This window comes from Lichenostomus cassidix, chromosome 27, assembly GCF_008360975.1.
Source record: "Lichenostomus cassidix isolate B80296 chromosome 27, HeHo_3.0, whole genome shotgun sequence".
NCBI lineage: Eukaryota > Metazoa > Chordata > Aves > Passeriformes > Meliphagidae > Lichenostomus > Lichenostomus cassidix.
This window is the reverse complement of record NC_139507.1, coordinates 1,189,999-1,208,787: the sequence shown is the minus strand read 5'-3', so window position 1 is coordinate 1,208,787 and position 18,789 is coordinate 1,189,999. Positions and strand designations below refer to the sequence as shown.

The following is an 18,789-nucleotide window of genomic DNA, read 5'->3' as shown; positions in this document are numbered from 1 at the left end:
TTCTTGTGTTTTTGCAGTTTTGAACAATTCTGCATCAATTACTGCAATGAAAAGCTGCAGCAGCTCTTCATTCAGCTGGTTCTAAAGCAGGAGCAGGAGGAGTACCAGCGAGAGGGAATTCCCTGGAAGCATGTGAGTGCTTTGGCAGGGGAGGCAGAGGTCGGGGTGAGGTCAGTGTACAGCACAAGTCCCAGATCTGAAGTGGCTCCACATGCAGGCTCCAGTCAATGGGACTTCTGTGTCCCTGCCAGCTGTCCTGTCAGGCTGGGATCAGGCTGGGGCAGGAGCTCACCTGTCACCTCACCTCGTGTGCCCTTGGGAAAACAAGGGACTCCAGATCTGAGGTGAAACCTGTTGTGGCATCTCTGTGATGCCACAGAGATCCCTGTGAGTTTCTGTTCTGAGTGCTTATGGATTTGGTCTAGTTGTTGATAGTAACACGTAAAAATCGTGAGTTTTCCTGTTCAAACTCTCTTCAGAATGCCAAGGACAGGATGTGCATTGTCACTGTGGTGACTGCACACAGCTGAATTGTAAAAGACATTTTAAAGGGCACTCTGCAGCAGAGGTCTAGAGATGTATCTGAGGGGTGTGAAAAATCACTGTCTTTGCTGTTCAGTGTAGGAGAGCAGCCTGCTAGATCTGGAATTAGAGATCTGCATGTTCAGAGGTTGACTGCTCCTCACTGTCACAGTGGGTGCTCTGGCCCTGCCATTTCTGCAGCCAAGGTCACCAATGCCCCTGTCCTTTGTTTCCTGCAGATTGATTACTTTAACAACCAGGTCATCGTGGACCTGGTGGAGCAGCAGCACAAAGGGATCATTGCCATTCTGGACGACGCCTGCATGAACGTGGGTAAAGTCACAGATGAGATGTTCCTCGAGGCCCTCAACAACAAACTGGGGAAGCACGCACACTTCTCCAGCAGGAAGGTAACCCACAGACCTTCCTGTCCTCTGCCATCTCTTCTCCGCGTTCTCAGGTGCAATGGAATGAGGAGAAAGGGGTTTAGGGGTGGCTGGGTTGGAATCACTGCGGCTGAGTGTGAAATGAGGAGCCCAGAGCAGCTCCAGCCGCAGAGCAGCCCGGCAGAGGGAGCTCCAGCACGTCCAATGGCACATCCCTTTTATTCCGGGATAAAAGGCGCCTGGGCTCGTGCCTTGACATATCATGATGTCATCTGGAACCAATCGATGCGCCGGCTCAGCCCACGTGCTGTTCTTCCCAGGCTGCTTTAATACATAGTGACAGTGAAATTATTCACGCTCCTGCATTATTACAGCGCTGTGATTTGGGCTTTTTTTCATCGTCATTGGCTGCAGAACGTGCTCATCTCCCACTGCACCTCAGAGCACCCAGGCCCCTCGCCTGGCTTTGTCTGGGCTACAATGGGCGAATTAAAAGGCTTCATTTATTCCTCACTTGGCAGCAGATTGCAAAATGGTCACCAGCCTGATTAATTTGAGAATCTTTCACACTGAGTAATCAAATAAGGGCCTTTAATTTATTGATGTCTCTCTGCTCAGAAACGTTGTCTGAAATGCATGGCTCAGAGTGCTGGTTTCTCCTGCTCCCCCCCACCCCGGCACAATATTTTATGTAGGTCAGAAATACCAAATTAGCCTGGTTGTGTAAGATATGTGCTAAAGGCTGCCTCTGGGAGGCCCGGGATAAACAATGGAGCTGGCTGGGGCTGTCTGAGGAGAGGCCAGGATGAAAATAAACCAAAACTACTCTTTCCTCCCAGATGGTGCTCTCCTTAAATGCCCTTTCACTGCAGCACACCTGGCACCTCACCTGCCACGTGCACCTGAGCTCAGGGAGAGGGACAGGGAGTTTGATTCCAGTATTGACCCACATTTCCTGTGCCTGAGCAGTGACATGGCATGTTCTGAGAAAACCCACCTGAAAACACGTCTGGGGCCTACTCTGGATTCCTGTCTGAATGCAGACTGCTTCCTTTAGTGATAATGCTGGGGGGATGGAGTCTGGGATCCTCTGCAGTAGGGTGCTGGGGGAGTGGTCCAGTTTCTGGAGCTGTCTGGTCAGTGGATGTAGAGAGAGGAGTTTGGTTTCTGTTCTGTCCTTGCTCCCACGTCTGCCCGGGGGAAGGGGCTCAGCCATGGAGGGAGCAGGTGGTCCTTTAGTGCAGCGGCAGAAGGGGATGGAATTTCAGGAGGTATTATGGGAGGCTATAAAATGAACATTTAAAAATAAAACCTGCTCGAGTCCTTGCCTTCAGGAGTGCCCTCTCAGCAAGGAGACATTAAAGGACAGCACTGCCAGCTGCAGCGTTCCTCAGCAGGAGGTGGCGTTGTCAGAAACTGCCTGCACACACTGAGAGGGAGACAAGGAATCCTGCTATAAATAATGTTTATGGAGGGGCTGATGGATCTGCCTGGCTTGCTAATTTCTAGTTAAATCAATAGAGCCTTGAAAACATCGACCCATAAACCTCTCAGCATAATTATTATTTTTTCTCCCCATCACACCTCTGCAGGTCCCAGCACCTCAGAGCTCTTCCTCAGTCCCACCCAGAACTGCTAGGAAGTCTGAGCTTTCCAAGCCAGCCTTTTCTGACTTGGATTTAAACAAAGGGCTTGATTCCATCTCATCCTCTGCCTTTGCAGACTGCAGTGGTTCCATGCAGATCCTGTAAAGTTCCACGGAGATGAAAGCTGTTCCCAAAGAGTTAAAGTGCTTGTGTTGCGAACAGCTTCCATCCTTCAGCCTGAGTTCATGCTCCACTGCTCCCTGCAGAGCATGTTGCACACAGGCTCCATGTGGAGAAGCTCTAGGGGGCTGTGGTGCCCTAAATAGTTGTGTCCTACTTTGTGTACCAGGCTGCTCCATGCTGCCAGCTTCCCTGGCCTGGGGAATGCCAAACAAACCAGGAGAATGCTGGTTAACACTTGCCCCAGCAGAATTTGTGGCAGAATGTTGTGTTCCTGGAGCATGGCGTGACCTCCTTGGATTTGTCTAATGCTAATTGGGATGTGCAGGTGTGCCAGCTGTTCTTGTGGCTCTTCTCAACATCACCATTTGTTTCCTCAATCTCTCCAACTTCCATTTATTTTCTGTTGATATTATACTTTGGAAGGATCAAGTGCAGTGCTAGACATGAATGCCTCAGGCTTCAAATTGTGGAGAGCATCATGCTCAACAAACTGCTTGTGAAGGGAAGAGTATCAGAAGGTCCACTCTGTCCACCTGATGTTGTGTCTCCCAAGACACTGGACAGTTGTGAATGCCCAAGTGAGAGCCCAACAGGGGACAAATGTGCAGTGATAACTTGGCATGCTCCCAGTCTCCAGGGATCTGCAGCCCAGGAACCTTCTATTGTCCTTAGTAGAGTGTTTTTGTGTGGTCTTCTTGGTTTTTTAAATTGACAAAGAATTCCACAGCTCAGATACGTCAAGAGCTCCTTCCTTCCTGTTTTCCTCCCTCCTCTCTTTTCCATTTTAGGTTACACCTATTTAAAACCTCCTGTTTTTTAAATGGCAAAACACAGTTCTCTTTGTCTCCCACTACATCATCTCCATGTTGTTTGCCATCGTCTCTGGGCATTTCTTTCCTAACCTGGAGAGGCCAAGTTCATTGGCTCATCCTCCCAGGGCAGTCAGTCAGCAGGGCATGGGCTTTGCCCTTCAAGCCTCTTCCAGTTCTCTGTTTCCTTTTTGAGATGAAGGAGGATAGTTAAGAGCCTGTTGAGTCAGGAAGGGACAGTTTGGGGCCCATCGGTTCCTGCGAACTTTGCCCTTTCTCAGTGGGAATCCCTGCCCTGCTGGGGAGTTTCATTTGCTCTGCTTTGGCCTCATTTAGCTCCTGCTGTGTCCTGCAGTTCTTCCCAGCCAGCCCTCAGTGATTAAGTGCCATCACCCAGCCCCACGACCTCCCCTTGCCCTCAGATTATGGCTCATTCCAGAGGCTGTGAAAGCACAGACCCAGCACAGGCTCCCACAGGATTCCCACTTCCCATCTTTCCAACAGTTACATGTGAGGATCCTTTCTCCTGTCTTTACGAGCCCTCAGATCCTGTGAGCTGTCAGTGAGGAGCCTCTTGGAAGAGCTCACAGAAACCCTAGCAGATGATCACTGTATCAATAGACTCACTGGTCTTTTTTTACTAATTTTAACTTCTTTGTTCAGTAGACGCAAAGTTTGAAGAGAATGACTCCTTAGGGAAAAAACCAAACCAGCAAACAACAAAATCCCTGATGTGTGTTGTGGCATCTTCCAGCCTCTCCAGAGCTGGATGAACTTTAGGAGGAGCTTGTGCTGCCAGCTGTGCCCTGTCTGGTAGCACAGCCACTTTTCTTTTTCCATTTGGTATTTACCTCTTTTATTGACTTGTTGGTTTGAGCTGTGAGTTTGAGTGGCTGAAAAAGGCACTCCCCAGCCGCGTGCTGGGAACACAGCTGCAACAAGAAAAATGACTTTGTTTTCCTGGTATTGCCTCATTTCTTCATTTTCTCTGTGTTCTGCTGCACCTTGGTCATCCGTCAGCTCTGCAGCTCCCTGCTCCTACCATGCTGGACTTCCCACACCTCTGTGACTTCCTGGGGACCTTGGTGCTCACACTCCTTGGGCTCCTCCTTGTGATTAATTTTGTGTAAAATATATTCTGTTTTAGTCGTTTCATCTGTTCCTACAGTTTGAGCCAATCTCTTTTGTGCTCTTCGACACAGGTGAATTTTTGGAGTGTTAATCAACCCTGCTGCTAATCATCCCTCCTGCCCTGCATTTCAGCCATGCTAATTTCCTCTTTTATTTCTCCAAGACTTTTTGTGGATAGCAGATATCTGCTCATAGCCTTCGGTGTTGTTAAATGCTGCCTGCAAAGACTTAATTCATCTCCTTCTTTTGCCTATAACAAAATCCTCATTCTTACCTCATTCTCCCTTTTTAATTAAGCCGAACCTGATGGATTTTTTGGCTCCTGCTATTCCTGAAGGGATGAGTGTGTTACAGCCTCTGCTGCTGAACAGCTGCCATGTGGGCACTGGACATCTTCGTTGTATAGAAGGGATGGATGGGATGGGAATTTGAGCTGGGAGCAGGGGGCTGGAGCAGTGGACCTGCAGGGGGTCCCAGTTGGAGGTGTGTCAGGTGACCAGGAGGGATCTGGGACAGAACAAGCCTTGCTGTTATTACAGCAGTTGGCTCATTTCTTTGCTGAGGAGTGACACTGCAATGGGAAGAAATGGAAAAGAAGACTTAAAATAGTCATAAATTAACTCGTGGGTGCAATGTTTCTCTACAGGCACAAGTGTTCTTTTTGCATAATGGTGTTTCTGAGATAATATCAATTTCTTAATAAAATTATAGGCTCTTGCAACTTAATTTGTAAGAACATTCGTACAAGCACATGTTCTTACAGTGCATCCATGAAAACATTATCCAGCAGTGAGTTTCACATCTGAAAATGCACATAGGAGGTGGAATTACTGTAGTTCCCAGTGCTGTTTTGAAGGCAGGTTGCTCTTCCGTGGAGTTTGTAAGTCCAGGGGTGGTGTTTTAATACCAATCCATGGGTGGTATTTTAATGTGTGTGAATTTATTTCAGCTTTGTGCCACGGACAAAACACTGGAGTTCGACAGAGACTTCCGGATCAAGCACTACGCTGGGGATGTGATGTGAGTTCCCATCAGAAATAAAGTTGCACATTCTATTTTTATCTTCCCAGCAACTGTGAAGTGATACAATATTCTGATTTACTGCTGCTTCTGGTGGGAGCCAGAATAGCTGTCACACACAATTACAGAGTGCAGCACTTGCTTATCAATTAAATCTTCTGCTGGTGCCTTGCTCTACAGAGTGGGAATTTGTACTTGGAGTGAAACAAAAGGAGAGCGAGGGGTGGGGGTGAGGGGAGAGCAGTGCTCCAGGGAAAAATAGGAGGGAAAAAAAGGCAGCAGTGTTTATGCAAGAAAGCTACGCTGAGCTAATAAAATCTGGTTTAGACATCTGTTTGGTGTGATTATATAACTCTGGCTTTAAATTCTCCAATCAGTTGGAGCAGACTGGGAGCACAGGGGAGTGATAACCTGCAGGAGGGATCAGGGCAGGAGGGTTGGGAAATGCATGCCTGCAGTCTGCAGGAATGAGTGCAGGAGGTGACAGCAGTGAGAAGGGAGAGTGAGTGGAAGTGAAGGATGCACATGGCAGAAACCATTTGCTCTGAAAGCTCTTGTGTAGAATATCACTGGAGTCATTTAATGGTTTAGGATTTGTGCAACTTCCTGTGTCAGAAGAAAGGGAGTTACTGAGGGAACAATCCAGGATTTCTTTTACCTCAAGATTAATTTTACCTTTAATTTCTAAGGGTAACCAGTGTGATCAGACTAGAGCCCGTGTAGCACAGGCAGGTTGTCTTCTGGAGCCTTTGCTGAGCAATTCCTGACAGACATCTCTGACTTCAGGGCATTTTGGAGGGGAAAATACGAGGTGCCATCTCAGTGGTTGAACCTTCTGCACTGCCAGTGGCTGACAAATGGTGTAAAAGAAAACTGAAATGTGGAAGGAATCACAGATAGTTCAGACTCAGATCTTATGTGGAGCTCTAAGATTTGAGAGTGGGGAGGCCCTGGCACAGGGTGCCCAGAGAAGCTGTGGCTGCCCCATGCCTGGTTGTGTCCCAGGCCAGGTTGGATGGGACTTGGAGCAACCAGGGATAGTGGAAGGTGTCCCTGCCCATGGACAGGAATGGGATGACTTTTAAAATATCCTACTCCATGATTTTGTGATTGGAGGATGGCTCCATGTAGGGATTTGCAGGTTATGGGGTGATCCCAGAGCCTGCAGGTTGGGTGCAGCTTCCTAGGGTGGGATCTGGAGCTCAGGAAACATCTGAGTTGGAGTCACTGCCTGTCTTGAGACATGTACAAGAGATGAAACTCTGAAACAGTGACCTTCTGGAGTGGTGTTCCTGTGGGAATAGAGGAAGGAAAGGAATCCAAAATGTGTGTGTGTGTTGATTCCCAGGAGAGTTCCCCAGTCACTGGTCAAAGGCTGCCCTGGAATTCAGGGTCAAGAGAGGGGCAGAGTACACAGATTGAAAAGGAAACCTGAATTTCTCTAGGATTTAACACACATGCTCAGTTTGGAGGCAAAATCCTGAGTGTAACTGTTGAATTTGGGCCATCTGCAACCTGTGAGGTGTCTCAGCCATCACCTGCACAGCTCCAGGAGCTCTCTGAAGCCAGGTGTGTTGTTCCTGTGCTGGAGGCGAGAGCTGGGCCAGGGATCCAAGTCTCACATTCTGCTCCTGCAGCAATTAGTGGTAAGTTGGGAGCAGGGCTGATTAACATCTGCTGTGTCTGTAGGAGTGCAGGGATGCTGATTCCACAGTTACCAGCAGCTCACAGAAGGGCTTTACTGCTTTGCAATTAACTCTGGTTTGTTTTTTTTAGTTACTCAGTCACTGGATTTATTGACAAAAACAAGGACACTTTATTTCAAGACTTCAAACGCCTCATGTACAACAGGTAAGAATATTAATGAGGTGAATTTTAATCTGATTTGTCAGAATCCTTTTTTGTGGCATGGATGCTGTCCGACACTCAGCTTTTCAGTGATTCTGTCTTCAGTGTGTGTGAATAAACACGTTGCTTTGGGATTTGATCTTTGTACATCTCCTGTGACCCAAAGGCTGTTAGTTTGGTTTTTCAGGTTAAAGTCCTTATTCTGTACATGTTCTGATGCAGCCTTTAATTGAACTAAATTTAAAGTGTTTGTTTGAAACCAACTGATTGTGCAATCAAGACAGTGCAGAGCTTGCTTGTGCTGCCTGATTGGTCATTAACCAGTTGCAGATGCAGCATCACTGCTCAGTCTGTAATCAGTGCTAAACATACTGGGGAGCTTTGGTCAACAGCAGAAATCCTTGGCCTCAGCTAAAACACCCTGTTTTCAAAGAAAATATAGGGGGAAATGGGCAAATAGATTTGAATCCTTTCATGTGTGCAGTGACATGAAAACTGCAAACCATGGGGTTATGTGTTGGGCAAGTAAAAGTTGCCTTGAGAAGCAGATTTGAAATCCCATCAGAATTGTGCCTATGGAGCTGTTTTCCTTTCCCTGGCATTAAACATGTCCTGTTTTTGTAATCTGCAGCTTTCAGAGGCTCTGCTCAGAGGACAGTGGGCACAAGCACCCTGCAGTGGTGGGCACTGTTTGCCTCTGCAGGTGTTAACTTGGTCTGCAGTCCCTTGGGTTGACTGGAAGTGCTGCCCTGAGCTGTCCCACTGTTCCTGTTTTCAACGCTTCCCATTGACCAGAAATCTTGCAAAATATTTGCTGTGTGGAGGTTTTATTAAATTTAGCCTGTTTTCTGTGAAGTCTCTGGAAAATCCTGTTCCCAAACACCACTTCCAGCACATTGAAGTCTGTGACAGATTGGCCATTGGATTGCTGTAAATGTGCTCAGATTTTGTCTATTCCTGAGCTCTTGCCATCCATCAGGGCCAGTTTACCTCACCCTGAACCTTTCAAAAATACAGGATAAAGTGTATAAATTACTTTATATATCAAAAAAGGAGCAGAAATACAGCTTGAACACAGGTGACAGGTTTCACGGGAGCATGTTGTGGGTCTTGCTCTCCTCTGTGTTGATTAAATTCTTTCTGTTGTGTCAGTGAGGCAGCCCCTGCCTTTGATGGATCACTCTGAGGGATTTTCTCTGTCCATTCCTGCACATCTTGATCTGAAGGGAGAATGTGCTGGTCATTTTTTCCAGAATATTCAGTTGTAAGCTTGAAGTTGCTCTTAAGAGCACAAGATGTGCCCAGGAGTGTCACCCTGTCTTGGCTGTTGCTCTGTGAGCTGGAAGCAGCAGTGGGTCTGGGTGGAAAGCAGCTGTTGGATTGTCAGTGGAGTGGAAGTGCTGTGAGTGTGCTATTAAAGAGACTCTCTCGTAGCTCCAACCCTGTGCTGAAGATGATGTGGCCTGAGGGGAAACTGAGCATCACTGAGGTCACCAAGAGACCTCTGACAGCAGCTGCTCTGTTCAAGAACTCCATGATTGCACTGGTGGACAACCTGGCACTGAAGGTAAAGATTTCTGTTTCAAAATTGACTCTGAATTTGATGAGATTAGTGTGGCTTCTCCCTGGAGAACCTCCCACCTTCCCATCCCTGCCATCCATCGGGAGCTGAGCTGATCAAAGGCAGAGGAGCCTTGGCTGGGCCAAGACAAGCTTTTGGCTGGGAAGGTCTCAAGGCAGAGTAACCTCCATCCCCCATGAAGAAGGTGGAGTTTTGGCTCCTCTGTGACCAATGCATCTTTCACTTGTAGGAAAGCCAGTCTGTGTTAGGTAATAATTATTATATCAAATCATCTTTAGCAAAGCTCTTTGGGCAGAGGACCCAGAGGATGCTGTTCATGGTGGAAAGATTCTCTCTGGCTTCCCATGCCAATGGGTCTCCACGCAAATACAGACTTGTGTGAGTTCCTTCTTCCCTCCTCTTTGCTGTGCCAAAGGGTGAGGAGGGAAAGCTTTTATTTCACCAAATATTTCAGTTTTATGGCAGAAGACATTGCTTGGGCAAGCCCCACATTGGGTGCAGGAAGGTGGGGAAGGGAATGCTCTGGGAATGGGCTGTTTGATCAGGCGTTGGGATCCCTCATGTGAGCTGAGATCCTTGAGGAATATTTGGGTGTTACTGGAGCTGGGTGGCCTTGCTGGACTCCTGGCACTGTGGAACAGCCCACAGGAGATGAACAGAGAGCCCAGGCTGCTGGGTGTGTTCACATTCAGAATAATTAGGCAATAAAGAGTGAAGTGCTCTGAGTGTCTTCTCGGGAGTTGTGGGAGGAAAGGAAATGGGTCAGAGCTCAGCCACCCAGTGCTGGCTGTGCACAGGGAGAGGGAGCTGCCCTCACTTCTTGTTTTCAGAGTTAGGACACGAAATCACACCTGATTTACAGATTCTTCCCCAGAGGGTGCTGGCACTGCCCAGGCTCCCCAGGGAATGGGCACAGCCTGAGGCTGCCAAAGCTCCAGGAGTATTTGAACAATTCTGCCAGGGATGCACAGGGTGAGATTGTTGGGGTGTCTGTGCAGGGCTGGGGTTGGACTGGATGATCCATGTGGGTCCTCCCAACTGAAGATACTCTGTGATTCCATGATTCTGTATTTTTGCATTCCTGTTCTGGAGTGGGTTTGCTCTGAGCTCTGCAGGAGGGTCTGGGATCCACCAAAGCTGCCTGGGGGTGCTAGCTGAGCCTCCCCAGTAGGGAACAGAGCCCTGTGCCTCCCCCAGGGTGTTTTGCCTCACGGCTCCTGAGAAGATGTCCCTGCTAGCCCAGCCCAAGGCCAGGCCTTGCTAAAACCAGCACTATTGGTCAAAACTGAGATGTGCGTGTCCCCCAGTGCCTGTGCAGGCAGAGAAGAGCTTTCCTGGGTGGAAAGGTGGCTGTGACCCTGATGGGGATGGGGACAGACTCCAGTCTGCTTCCCAAGGAGTCAAGCTTGACCTGATCTGTCCATCTTCCAAATAATCTGCTGGCTGGTCCTAACCTAAATCTGGTTCAGAGGTGTCAGGAACCCAGGGGGGTTCTCTGTGTTGTGAGAGGAGCAGTTGTGGAAGGAAAAGTTTCCTTGGTGCTGCTGGTTGTTATTGCAGGTCTGGTCCCACAGAGTGGCCCTGGTCACTCGTGCCCAGCCCAGTGTGGGGAGCCTGAGGGAGCCCAGGAGGGGTTCAGGACAGCCAGAGCCCCTGTGGGGAGGGCTGTGATCAGGGCACAGCAGGGAGCTGGGAGTGGGCAGGTTCAGCAGGCATCTGTGGAAAAACTTCCTTTCCTTGTTTATTGGAAAAATTATTCCAGGCCACCTGGTAGCTGTAAAAATAGAATAGTCCAGAGAATGCTGTGCACTGTGGTGGTTTGAACAATCCCTGCAGCTCCCAACAGGGCATGGAGAGTTTAAATCCCACCTTATCCATCTTGAGTCTGTGGGTACCAGCGTTGCTCACTGAAGGCTGCCTGGTTTGTGTGGAATTAATTTACTTCAGTCCATTTATCATCAGTATCTCCATCACAAAGACCAGCCTTTTCCAGGGGTAGGCATAACCAGGAGCTGTTTTCAAGTCAAATTCTCTGGGAGGTTCCTGTGTGTGTCTCAGTGTAATCCTTTCCCATTCGTTACCTTCCCTAAACTTTCACCAAGAAATTTGTATTGAAGCTGTTGGGGTTTTCCTGATTTTCTGTTGAATTGCAATGGAGAAAAGAAGATTTCAGCACTATTGAGACACCAGTGCTGATAAGCATAATTTAAACTCAGCGTGCTCCAAAAACAGATTTCGTGGAGTCACAGAATTGTTGAGGCTGGAAAAGCCCTCTGAGATCGAATCCAACCATTCCCCCAGCACAGCCAAGGCCACCACTGACCCATGTCCTCAAGTGTCACATCCACACCTTTTTTGAACACTTCCAGGGATGGTGACTCCACCACTGCCCTGGGCAGCTGTGCCAGGGCTGGACAACCCTTTCAGTGAGGAAGTTTTTCCAATATCCAACCTAAACCTCTCCTGGCACAGCCTGAGGCTGTTTCCTCTCATCCTGTGCCTTGTTTCCTGGGAGCAAAGCCTGAGCCTCACCTGGCTGCCCCTCCTGTCGGGGAGTTGTGTTGGTGAGACCCATCCTGCAGCCAGGCTTGTGTTATTTTAAATGGTCTGAATTCTGGGAAAGTTGCTTAGATAAGGCTCCTGAACACAACCTTTGTGTACTTCATTTCAAACAGTAAATCAGAGGGCAGAGAGCTTCTATCTGGCCATTCTGCCCTGAGCATCTCTGTGAGGTGACTTTTGGGGACAGTTAATGATATGCACATGTATTTGGCAAGCCAATGTCATTAGCAAGCCAATAACTGGGCATTCAGGCCATGCCAGCAAGGTACTGGTCATGCACAAAGAACTGGATGCTCTGCCTCAAGTCACTGCCAGTTTGGATACTTGGCTCTTCCTTCTGCTGAGCTGGAAGCAGCAGCTGTTTGTGGGCTGGTGAAGCCACTCTCTGCTCTAGGGACACCATCACTGCAGTTCCAGGTGCTCTGATCCTGCCCTGGGGCTGTGTTACTCATTTTTCTTGTGCTGAATTTGGGTCTGAAGTTGCACTTGTGACCAGCAGTGACAATGCTCGTGTGTCTTGACTGTGGCTTGGACCCCACAGGACTTTTTTTGGCCATCCTGTGGTCACAGCTGATGGAAACAGCTCTGAAAACAGGGTTGCACAAGCTGCTGTGGTCTAGGGATGTCAGAGGACTCGGGTTTCACATTGAGAGATAACAGCAGTTCATGCTCTTCTCAGCTGTTCCTCAACAAACCAAATTGAAGATAGGCTGAGTTTTGTGCAGTTTGAGCTGATGGTTTATTGACATTACCTGAGTGTGCCCAGTGCAGTCAGTGCTCCTTGTTTCATCCTGGCCTCCCATTCCTGGGCTGTTCTGGCTCAGTGCTTCTCTGACAACTCCTTTAAACCATATTTATATGCTCGATTTTTGTAGTCCTCAAACAGGATGGCAGCCCAAGAACTCCTCTTTATTGATACTCATTTGGCCTTCCTGGAAAGCTGCAGGATTTTTGGCTGTAACAGCATCTTTAAACCTTTTTGGGCAAAGCCCTCTTGTAGGCAGAAGAAAAGTGCTCTTTTTTTCCCCTAAACCAAACCACTCATAACAAAAACTATCTTTTCAAGTTGCCACACGCATTTCTCAAGCATGTTTCACTGCCCAAGCTCTTCTCTTGAGGGATTGGCCTCTCTCTGATGGATTATTTTGGGTAGCTTTTCTGTAAATCCTGGCACGGGGAGCCCTGTGGCTGCCCCAGCTGTGAATGGTGAGCTTCTCTGGGAACTCTCTGCACCTGCAGTTCTTCCTTGTTTCTTTCCTTCTTTTCCCCTCCTCTGTAACTCCTTTTGTCTGACTCTTCCTTCCATCCCTCCCCTCTCCTATCCAGGCTGACAGGCTTCACCTCTGCTACGTAACAATGTCACCACTGTGACTGCTTGGACACATCCAGCACAGATTTGTCAGTCCTGTGTCCCATCCTTTAGCTCATGGTAGGAGCTATAAAATACAGAAAAGAAATCCCTCAAGAAGGAGTTTGTTTAGGGTGCAATGGCTTAAAACTGGTTTGGTTTCTTTTTAACACATAAAAATCTAAAAATCACTCAGCTTGATTGAAAAAAGTAAAATCAGTTGCAATTAGACATCTAAAGAGCTTTCAGAGCTGGGGCCTTTGTGTCTCTGCATTTCAGTTCTTCCCTTTACAAACTGCAGTTCTCTGACAGCAAGAATGGGAGCTGCATAATTATCCCCCTGAAGAGCTGGGGCTGGGGGGATTGGAAGCATGGAATAATCTACTTTAGAATTTACTCCAGGAGCTGTCATTTCTGAGAGGCTTTAATTACACTGTAATTGCACTGATAGATGATCTCCTGTCTGTGCAGGCACTTCCCATTCCTGCTTTCCAAAGGATTTCAGCCTTTTTATATCAAATGCAGGCACAGTCACTGCCCTTTGTGCTGGACCTGAAGTCACAGATTTGAGGGGGTTTGCATTTTTGAGTGGCAGAGCTGTGCCTGACAGCCCTGTGCTGCTGGGGTTCTGTGTCAGTGGTGATGAACAGCTGAGAACTCTGTGTCTGAGAGCAGCTGCTCTCGTGTCAGCAGTGAATGAGTGACACTTCCTTGCCTTTGTGCTCCTAATGACATGTCCAGAGAAGCTGTGGCTGCGCCATTCCTGGAAGTGCCCAAGTTCAGCTTAGATGGGGCTTGGAGCAGCCTGGGATAGTGGAAGGTGTCCCTGCCCATGGCAGGGCATGGCACTGGATGATCTTCAAGGTCCTTTCCAATCTAAACCATTCCTTGTTTCTTTAATTTGGATGCTGTGCTCTCAAGGTGTTGCAGTTCTGTGGATCGAATGTGGAATATTTGTGATATCAACCCCATCAAGGGATTTAGATGATTTATATTCATCCTGCCACCAGATGCAAAACGGGGCAGATCAGGCCTGGCCTGGCACCATCTGGTGTTGGTGACCCTGCTCCTGACACTGCGAGAGGTTTGTCCCTCATGGTGACAAAGATGCGGATGGGGAAGTAGCCCAGGGTGAAGATCAGCAGGAGGGGAAGAGGGAAAGTGCTGCCCATTCACCTTCACAGCTTCGGGCTCTTTCCCAGCTTCCAAGTCCAGGTGTAATTCAGAGTTCTCTGTATGTCCTGCATTTCCCTATCCAGCTCATTTCCAGTCATACAGGAGCCAGGTTTTAGCAGATCAGGGCAGCCATACACACAGCAAGTTCTGAGAGCTGCCAGGAGACTCTCAAGTGAATGAAAAGCCCTGGAAACCTTCTCACCTTCCATGCAGGGAGAATTTCTGGGAGAAAGCCAAAAAAGTTAATATGGAAATCTCTTAAAACTTTTATAATTGTACCAGGACATTGCATGTCACCTTTTTCTCCTTAAGGAAAGGAGAACAAATGTCACTGGGATGGGTTGAGTTGGAAAGAATGATCTCTGCAGCTCCCTGACAGGAGGGTGCAGCCAGGTGGGGGTTGGGCTCTGCTCCCAGGAAACAAGTGACAGGAGAAGAGGAAACAGCCTCAGATTGTGCCAGGAGAGGTTTAGACTGGATATCAGGAAAATAACTTTTACTGCAAGGGTTCTCCAGCCCTGGCACAGCTGCATGGGGCAGTGGTGGAATCACCATCCCTGGAGGTGTGCAAAAATGGGTGGATGTGGCACTTGAGGGCGTGGTTTTGTGGGGAACTGATGGTTGTGCTGCTGGGTCAGCAGTTGAATTTGGTGATCTTAACGGTTTTCTCCAACCTTGATGCTTCTGTGGGTCTCTGAATTGCCGTGGCAGAGGAAAGTGCTCAGTGGTGGTGACTCGGAGAAGACCTTGCACAGAATGGAGATGTTGACCTGTGTCACATCATGGAATCATCACGGAGTGGTTTGGGTTGGGAGAGACCTCAAAGCTCATCTCAGAATCACTACATATCCTGAGTTGGGAAGACCCCTGGGGATCATTGATCCAATTCCTGGCCCTGCCCAGACACCCCAACCTTCCCACCCTGTGCATCCCTGGGAGCATTATCCAAACACTCCTGGAGCTCCTTGGGGCTGTGACCATTCCCTGGGGAGCCTGTTCAGTGCCCAACCATCTCATTGTCCCCCCTGCCATGGGCAGGGACACCTTTCACTATTCCAAGTTGCTCCAAGCCTGTCCAACCCAGCCTTAGGGAAGCTGTGTCCTTCCTTGTGCTCCTTCCTTGTCCAAAGCCCTGCTCTGAGGAAGGGCTGGATGAGGAGAGTGCTGCTCTGGGGCTCAGCGCTGTTCTGGGAGCTGGGCTTCCCTGTGTGCAGCTCTGCCTCAGTGCCCTGGCAGGGAGAGGAGCCAAACAAGGCTGGGAAGGAGCAGCTCCTGATGCACTTGGGGAGTGCTGGGAGAAGGGAGATGGTGCAAGAACAGATGTTGCCCACACATCCTCCTGTTTATCCCGCACTCCTCACACCTATGCCTGCTCCTGAGCTGCTGCCGGGAGGGTGGGCAGTGCCAGGATGTTGCCAACCACCCTGTGGGTGCTTGGCTCAGCTTTTGCTGTCTATTCCCCCCCAAGGAGAGCCCTCCTGGAGAAATCACTGTCTAGTGCTGCTGCTCCCATCCTTTGGAAAGCAGGGAAACCTTCCAGCCCAGCACCTTCCCCAGCAGATCCAGTGGCTTGTGTGAGCTTTTAGGATCTGAGGCTCTGCTTTCCAAGGCCTCCCTCTCTTGGCCTGTTCATGGCTCACACTCATCAGGGAGTGGGAGATCCTGGGCTGCTCCATAGTGCTGCAAACCCCTAGATTGTGTCAGCACAGCTGGGACAGCCAAGGATGATCTGTTTCCTCAGCATTACTGAAGGAAAATGGCAATTTGGGGCCTTTCGTGTTATTCTGAGATTAGGTAAGTGACCTCAAATCACAGAAATAAGGCTAAATCATAGACAAACCATAGAAAATAGGGCTGAGGGGGATCTTGGGAGTGCACCTAATTCACCTCCCGTTTGAGGACACCTCTGTCTGTATTTTCCCTTCACAGGCTCTTCTCCCTAGTGATGGATGTTCCCTCCTTCCCACAGGCATTCTGTTCCCACTCCTTGTTTTCCTGATGCTTAATTTGAATTTTTACACTGTGGGTAAAGCCATGACTTCTTTGTCCTAAAGCTGAATGTTTACATTTCTTCATATCTATCCTTTAAATACACAAAATCTCCCACCAGGGTGGTTCTGTGCCTCCTTGGTCCTTCTAGGCTAAACCCAGAATTCCTCTGAGTCACATTTGCTGGATTTTTGATCTTTCTTGTTCTTTCCTGCACTGACTCATATTCCCACTTGAACTGCTGTGCCCTGGCTGTGTGAGATGCTCAGAGAGATAGAAATGTGTTGGGTTTTTTGTCTTGCAATTTTCCTGCTCCTGTGTCCTTTCCTAGAAAAACATGGATTTGCCTCATGTCAGCTGGAACTCCTGGATCTCTTTAGCACCAGGGTCAAATCAGTTTTTCAGTCATTATTAATCAACTATTTCTGCTAAATGTGGAACTTCGCATTTGTTCTTACTAAATTAATCCCCTTTTTTCCCCCAGACCACTCTTCCCCTTTGTTACCATTTGGGTTCTTGAGGTCATCCAGGAGTGCTGGAACAGAACAGGCTCCCCTGGGGAGCCCCTGGGCTTTCCCTTTTGGGATCCCTCAGGTTCCTCAGGACAGTGTCACAGGTGGTTTCGCAGCCATCAGCTTCATCTGGTCCAGATTGCTTAAAGGTTATTCTTGGTTATCAACTGTGGTTATCAGAAGTGACATCTTGGCACATTGAGGTGTCACCCAGGCTGTGTATCTCCCTTTATCCTGATGTCAGATTGCTGAGCAATGTGTTTGGGATGCTGCAGGTTGTGTGTATCTGAGACAGATCCACTGAGGGTCTCTGGCCATACTGGGACCTTCTGAGCTCACTGGGATCCTCTTGGAGTTCTCCCCTTGGCTGGTGCTGAGGCTGTGCCAGCCTGCAGGATGAGCCACTCCTTTTGCAAGGGCTGCTTGAAAAGTTTTATCTATTTCTATTAGAATACAACTTTATCTTGAAAAGCTATGGTGAGCTTTATATGAAGCTGTGCTGGGGAGGCTTAGGTTGGATCTCAGGGAAAGGTTTTTCCCCCAGAGGGCACTGAGGCTCTGCAGGGAATGGGCACAGCCTGAGGCTGCCAGAGCTCAGGTCATGTTTGGGCAATGCTCTCAGGGATGCCCAGGGTGGGATTGTTGGGGTGTCTGTGCAGGGCCAGGGGTTGCACTCAATGATCCTTGTGGGTCCAACTCAGAATATTTTGTGATTCTATGATTATTAATGGCTTTTCCACACAGTAGCAAAGTTAGAAGTGGGACAGCAAAGGCCAGCCATGAAGAGAAAGAAGTGAATGGACTCCAAAAGCCACATGGAAGTACCTACATTTAAAAGCCTTGTAACCACCCCTCACTCTGGTGCTGGTTACAGACCATGTTGGCCTAAATAAAAACTGCCTTTGATCTCATAAAAATAAAAGTAAACATCAAAACACTCCAACAGGCCTGTGTGGGGCTTATATCAGGGTACAAGAGGGCTGGCAGAAAAGGAGTGTGACCCTGTGGGACTCACTGGACATCCAGGGTCAGCCCCAGCAGCACAGGCAGGCCTCTGCGGGGTGGAGTGAAGCCACCTGTCCCCATTCCACCTTCCCTGCCCCCTGCAAGCCCCAGGTGGTGCAGCAAGAGGAACCCACATGCTGGTGGTCTGTGTTTGTTCTGAGGATGGTGTGGGCTGGAGGCAGCTGGGTTTGGGGCTCCATCATTTCCATCGTTCAGCCAGGCTGGGACGGGCTGTGTTTGACTTGGTTCAGCACAGATGGAAGTGGTGGAGTGACCAGGCTGCTTTTGGAGGTGATGCTGGGAAAGCCATATCTGACAGGGCAATGAATTCCATGGGTGTGATATCCTTTCTGAGGACTCAGAGTGGAGGAGGAGGATGTGGTGCTGGGTGGGTGCACAGCAAAGCCAGTGGAGCTCCAGTGAGGAACACGTGGGTCCTGTAAGGGATGATGGCAGGGTGTGAAGGAGGGAAACCTTACAGAATCACAGAATCAGCCAGGTTGGAAAAGATCTTGGAGATCATCAAGTCCAACCTATGAGCCAACACTACCTCATCACCCAGACCATGGCACTGAGTGCCACATCCAGGCTTTTCTTTACCACTGTCATTGTCACTTCTGTTCTAACCTCCTGCTTCCTGCTGAGCAGCCTCGTGGGTTGTGCTCACAGCTGGTGCAGGAAGGGCTGTGTCTGCACAGTGTCCTGCTCAGGTGACCCTGCTGTGCTCTGTCCCCAGGAGCCATACTACGTGCGCTGCATCAAGCCCAACGACAAGAAGTCCCCGCAGCTCTTCGACGAGGAGCGCTGCCGGCACCAGGTGGAGTACCTGGGGCTGCTGGAGAACGTCAGGGTGCGCCGGGCTGGCTTCGCCTACCGCCAGACCTACGAGAAGTTCCTGCACAGGTGAGAGGCTGCCAGGGACTGCCAGCTCCTCGGGCTGTGGGTGGTTTAAATCAGCTCCTGGATGAGGTGGAACACAGATCCCACAGGAGCATGGCTGCTCTGGTTCACCTGTGCTGAGGTGCTTGAGCTGCTCAGGCTCATCTCCTTGTCTGCCAAAACTCATTGGCTGTGTTGCTCTGCAGCAGGAATGTGTAATGAGGTGCTTCCCCAGAGTATCACCCTAAAAC

General features: G+C 49.0%; 1 protein-coding gene across 1 annotated transcript in view; it reads left to right on the top strand.

Moving 5' to 3' along the window:
- The window catches only part of MYO1D (myosin ID), a 157,031-nt gene that overhangs the window by 46,987 nt on the left and 91,255 nt on the right, over positions 1–18,789 (top strand). Inside the window, exons 10-15 of the mRNA XM_085083545.1 lie at positions 18–132; positions 762–932; positions 5,567–5,637; positions 7,414–7,488; positions 8,920–9,052; positions 18,396–18,562. Coding sequence (XP_084939671.1) covers positions 18–132; positions 762–932; positions 5,567–5,637; positions 7,414–7,488; positions 8,920–9,052; positions 18,396–18,562 — 732 coding nt within the window. The remainder of the gene's footprint in view (positions 1–17; positions 133–761; positions 933–5,566; positions 5,638–7,413; positions 7,489–8,919; positions 9,053–18,395; positions 18,563–18,789) is intronic.